This window comes from Trichoderma evansii (genome assembly GCF_050947405.1).
Source record: "Trichoderma evansii strain SZMC 28006 chromosome Unknown GGI43scaffold_3, whole genome shotgun sequence".
Taxonomy (NCBI): domain Eukaryota; kingdom Fungi; phylum Ascomycota; class Sordariomycetes; order Hypocreales; family Hypocreaceae; genus Trichoderma; species Trichoderma evansii.
In genome coordinates, this window is record NW_028145203.1 from 754100 (window position 1) to 759937 (window position 5838).

Consider the following 5838-nt stretch of genomic DNA (forward strand, 5'->3'; position numbering starts at 1 on the left):
TCAAAGAGCATTCATCGTAGAGATTGCAAAGGCCCATCAAAAATAGAAAATTCTCAATTTCTCTCATAATTGCGTTCGACAACTAAATCAAACCGAGTGGTATCAACATCAACGCAAAACATGCCCCGCCAAAACATGAGAATTAGCCCTGAAGAGATGCCATAGGAGATCTCTCCCTTTCGTGAATACCATAACAAAAACACACATATGAAATCCCCGCCCAGGTAACGTCCTGGACACTTAAATATAACAAATCGGCCGTTAGATAAAGAGAAACAAGACGAAGAAGGAAAGAAAGCCATTCGACAGTCATAGCCAAATGAAATAGATGGTAGAGGGTTTGTATAAAACCACTAACCAAATAAGAAGGTGACGAGAATCGTAAGTAAAAGAAGAGGGGAAAAGAAAGAAAGGGAACAAAGAGAAGAAGAAAAAGATACATCCCTACCGATCTCCCCCCGACTCCTTTATCCTTGCCTAGATCAGATGCTGCTCATCGTTTCAAACTAAAACGAGCCGCTGACCCAAGAAAGCAAAAAGCCGCTCCAACCAACCTGTATGCTTGGGGTATCTGGAATACTGCAGGAGCTCGGTCCCAGAAGATAATAAATAAAAAACAAAAGCCAAAAGAACTAGCCAGTTCTTTAAACAAGAAGGTGCATAAAGAGAGCAGCAGCAAGAAACAACAAGCAACACAGAAACATCTCGTATTTTTTTGATTGACCACGGCGTGCACCAGTTGAGAGGGCCGCTTTGCAATGGCTACACAAGCAGCGTTTCTACTGTTGCTGCTGTGTCCACCATTGCTGAGGCTGTGAGTGTTGGCCTGACCATGCTTGTTGCGAGGCCGACTGCGCACTTGGCGTAGTTTGGGGCATGTATTGACGCGGAGTCTGGTCAGCGGTATACATGCCTTGACCGGCGCTGTACTGCATACTTCCCATGCCCGAGAATTGCATGCCGGGCTGCATCTGGCTGGCCCCAGTTTGGCGAAGGTGTGAGGCCGGAGACTGGGAAGGGTGCTGGGGCTGGGGCTGCGTCGTATAGCTGCTGTAGCTGCCTTGTGCCGTCGGGGGGCTCTGAGACCACATGGCTTGGCTTGGTTGTTGATAACTGTAGCCGGCGGCTGAAGGGTTTATAGCACCAGTAGAGCCTGCAGCAGGTGTTGGTTCACGGATACTCAGCTTGGTTGTTAAAGGCAAAGGGGTCATACCTCTAATAGGAGCTTGACCGAGCGCACTCTGTGCATTGATGGACTGGGAATAGGGGGCCGCAGTCATCATCATCTGCGGACTCTGCGATGATACAACGCCAGGCTGGGCTATGCCAGCGGCAGTGGTATGAGGTGAATTCGACGGCCGACTGGTGGGGATGGACGCGTCGGCAGGCGCAGCAACAGGTTGCTGAGCGAGAGCGGGCTGAGTAGGCTGCTCATGGGGCTGACGCCATATCCGCTGAAGGTAGGTGTCACGCATGTCGCGTTGCTGGTTAACGGATCGGTTGTAGTCGGCTGCGTGATTGGCCTGCGAGTGGATTTCCATCAGAGGGGAAGGCCTGGTCTGGTCTTGGTATGGAGGTCCGGTAATCTCCTGTCGAGGGCCGCCCTTGACGATGCCGCCGTAGTCCCGGGATCTGTTATCACTAAGGTCTGGTCCAATGGTTAATGCCGGCATTCTTGTGGCGTTTCCAGCTCCTATCATACCTGGAACGAGATGAGTCTGAGGCGCACCAGGGTATGGCCCAGGTGTATTGTTATACACTATCTCGGTGTGTGGGTTGCCCATCAGAACGTTGTTCTGCGCTGCTGCTTCCGCAGCCTCTCTGGCCTTGGCGGCTCCGGGTCGTTTTTCTCCGGCGGGATCAGCTTCGGTGAAGCCCTGCTTGCGAGCCTTGGTTTCCCAGTAATCGTCTCGGACGCGGCGGCCGTTTTCGATGACGCGGCTTCCAAACTGTCGGAACATGGAGCGGGCAGTAACAATGGCAATCTGTCTCGACCGATACGAGAATGGTAGGATTTCCTGCTGGACAAGGTCGTCCTTCTCGGCCTGGCTCGCAATAATCTTGTATAGCGACCTGTTCTTGTTAAACAGGAGATAGGAATCCCGGTATCCCAGTACTCGTGCGCACTCGGTGGCCAGCATGAACAGTTTATCACCACGGTTTGGAACCAGGAATGTGCGGCATCGGTATTGGCGGTTGCCAAGAAGCGCACCGTTGGGCATCACCTTCTTCTCGCCGAATTCGTCGGTCTCGCGCGGGATGTACTCATCGCCTGTCGCGTTGAGCTGATCAGTGGTATGGTCTCGCACCGTGGGCAAAGCCTTGAGAGTCGTCTTTGTCGGCGTCGTCTTCGGAGGCATTTGCGCCTGCGGGGCCGAGTAGGCTGGCGCAGCCTGAGTTGGAATCGCAGTGTTCTGAGACTGCGGCGTTTGCGGCGGCGGGATGGCTTGAGGCACAGGTCCGCCAGGCGCTTGCCCGGGGCCTTCAGAAATGCTGCCTGTCGCTCGGGCCTTCATTGGTCTTATTCGTTTGGGTTGAAATTGGCGATCGCCTAGAAATAAGTAGACCTTTGGTCAGCGTTGCCATCCTTTAGCATGTATGAAAAAACATCAACATCTCGTCGCATTGCTCCTGTCCCTGGTTCAAGAAGATCATAATTTGGCGCAGCGTCGCACGGAGCAGGATGTAACATGTAGAGCATATCCGCAAGCTCTGTGGAACGCGGCGCCAGAGTCCAAGCTACACAAGATCTATCGCCGACATACCGTCATCGCCAGGCCGATAAGAGTCGAGGGGATCCGGGGACCGATTGCGCTTGACACCCCGCAGAGGCGCAATAACGAGATCTATGAGGTCGGCAGGTCAGCACTACGAAAGCTCGAAGAAGAATAGCTTGGATGAGGCGCGCGAGGCATTGCGAAACAGATTATGGGACAAGGGCAGTTATGCGCAAAGAATAAGATGAAATATGCGTTGATATTGTTTTCTTTTCGCTTCTTTTTTTTTTTAGGCGGCGCGTGCCGTCAAGAACTGGCGGGGGAGGGGACTTGATAAAAAGATTGGGATGGAGGGGCACCGTCGTTGACAAGGAATTATATGTGATGGAGATGAGGAATGAAGAACTCACCAGAGTTGAGGGCAGCGGGATTGATTGTCGCACCGTCGGCGCCTGTTGGTTGTGCGGAGTACATGACAAGAGATCCAGGCCAGCAACAACGGCGGCGGCAGCAACAACGGCGGCGACGTGTCGTGAAATAGTTGGGCTGGCGAAGTTCTGAGGATGGACGAGGTGCAGAAAGAACAAGCTTGACCTGCAGATGGTTGGCTTCCAAGGGGGCGTGGAAGGGTGTGGCGGGCAGGCCAGATGCCAGATAGACGGGCAGCAGAGACGAGAGCAGAGCAGCGACCAGGTGTAGGAGCGTGGTGTCGCCCGAGTGCGGCGCAACACAACCAGAGGCCAAGGCGGCTGCTTCAGAGCTGCCACGCCAGAGCGCAGATCAACATCTCGAGGCAGGGCGACGAGGCGATCATGAGCAGCTGGTCAAGGCTGCGCAGCGAGAAACCGGGCACGGCGCATCTTTAGATGCGATTCTTAATCTTGAGAGGGCCACAGGACTGGACGGGACATGGAGAAAGGAAATGGGACGAAGTTTTCTTCTTGCGGGTGATTGTTACCTTATTCTTTGCACTTTGGGTGCAGCGAGCAGATGGACGAGGGGCGCGACGCGTGTGCGACAGCAGCGATGATGATGGCACACGGCGGCAGTCAGGAAACACGAGCGGCGACCGACTTTTGTCTGGAGACGTGCGCGTTTCTGCGAGTCTGGATGCAGAGAGGCAATCGGCGATGGTTGGAAGCAGCGCGACTCAACTCAACTGTGGTGGAGACTAATTTTTTTTTTCTTTTTCGCGAAAGCTCAGCGAAGCTCAGGGCGGGAGTAGCGCAGTGTAGTGTAGTGCGGTATGCAGCAAGGCACGGCGCAGTCAAAGCAAAGAGGCGCAAAGGTCGAGAGCTGGGGACCTTGTGCCGGATGTGGGCGCGATGAGGTTGTGTGCGAGAGGAGGGAGGGTGGTTTAGGGTGGTTATGGTTATGATGGTGGTGGTGGAGGTGGAGATGGAGCAGCGTGGTCTGGTTTGTAATGGGACAGTGGCAGGTAGGTATGTCGTACGTTAGCACGCTTTGCGGACGCTAGAGGTCGCAGAGTGCAGAAAACAAGAGCGGGCTTGACGGGGCCGCGAGGAGGGGGGGAGGAGCAGAGGGAAAAAAAGGCAAGGATGACTTGGATGATATATTTGTGGATGCGCGGATGGAGGGCTGCGAGCGGATGACGACGCCGCATGGTTGGCTGCAAAGACGCAGCGGCTGGGCTGGATGGGATAGACATGTTTATGATGAGGTTTTGTGGAGGAGGGGGTGTGGCCAGAGAGAAGGACAAGAGGACGAGTCGTGAGCATGTGAATTAAGGTATCTCGAGAGTAGCGCGCATGTATGGAGTACCTACGTCGTACTAGGTAGCACTGGGTAGTTCGACTGAGCGCCGTGCAGATTACTCCGGTGCCATCCTGGGCTGCGAGCCGAGCATGACAGTATTCTGCTCTATTCACTTGCTCGACGTTCATCTACCAAGTCAGAAATTTATTTTTAATTTCCAATACAGTAGTCCCAAACACTGATCCCTTAGCGGCTGTGGTGCATTAGGGGGGCCAAGACAGCAACAAGCAGATGGCCATGCGAAATAGCCCTGCAATGCTATCCCATGCCACGGGGACGAGGAGGGATGGGAGGGGAAGTTTGGAGGACTGACGGAACACAGCCAAAGATGAGAAACCCGGTTATTTACTACTGCATGGCCGACCAGGGGCGAGAGCAAGCATGCTGCAGCTCAGCCGTGCGCAGAAGACCCAATACTTGTAATTGTTGCCAATAGCATCGACTAGAGAGGAGCATCCCTGCAGCTGCCTATCACAAGTTCACTTATACGAGAGCATGTACGAGTCCGCGATAGTCGCAGTCGACAGTAACATGGATAGTAATACTGGAGACCTTGTCTTTTTTTTTTTTTCCTTCTTTCGTTTCTTTTTTCTTTTCTATATTTAACTATTCCTTTACAAGAGATATAATCCGCCTATCCCTAGATAGATACTATATACATACGCTACCTAGAGTACTTACACAAGCACCTCATACGCACGGGGTGAGGAGAGGGAATGAGATGATGCAGGTAGCTGCAGCTGCACTTCTAGTCACCGTATAAGCTGATACGCTATGTGCATATCGCCCTCAGCCTGCAGCGCACCACAACCACAAATCACAAATGCTGGCTGCTGTCAATCGCCGCCAGAACTGCCCTGTAAGGTACGTACTGCATGCTGGCCCGTCTTTGGTCTTTGGGCCAAGGAGTCCAGCCCGCCGAATATGCAAGCAATGCTCAATACCCGGGCTTCCAAAAGCCACCCTTGCAGGATTCGGCTATACTGCCGTGTTGGGAACCACAGCTTTCACTGATTTGATCCTTCAGGTCAGCCCGGTCTGCTCGTGGGATTTTAATGTAAGTGAGTTTTGGCCGGCGCTCACGCCTGTGCTTGACCTGCCCAAATAGATCCCCGCGCTAGTATGCCTTGATACTGGATATCAGTTTGAAGCCGGACACTAGCGGCCTTTGCAACTGCGCGTCGCTTATTTTAGTGATGCGTGCCCGCGAATAGATGATCAGACCGCGTCAAGGGCGAGACGAGCTAGCAAAGCCAAGCTGCCGGGGCCGCAGAACCAACAGTGTGTGATTGCATGTACTGTATGTAGATGCAGGCTTAGTTGTATAAATTTTTTTTTTTTTTTT

At 53.1% G+C, this 5838-nt stretch overlaps 1 protein-coding gene across 1 annotated transcript; it reads right to left on the minus strand.

Moving 5' to 3' along the window:
- Positions 1–779: 779 nt before the first annotated feature.
- On the minus strand, positions 780–3191 carry GGI43DRAFT_420758 (chromatin remodelling complex Rsc7/Swp82 subunit-domain-containing protein; the record flags this gene model as incomplete). Its single annotated transcript, XM_083207856.1, has 3 exons — positions 780–2551; positions 2766–2846; positions 3128–3191. The coding sequence occupies 3 exons, from the start codon at positions 3189–3191 to the stop codon at positions 780–782; spliced, it is 1917 nt and encodes a 638-aa protein (XP_083063953.1).
- Positions 3192–5838: the final 2647 nt, after the last annotated feature.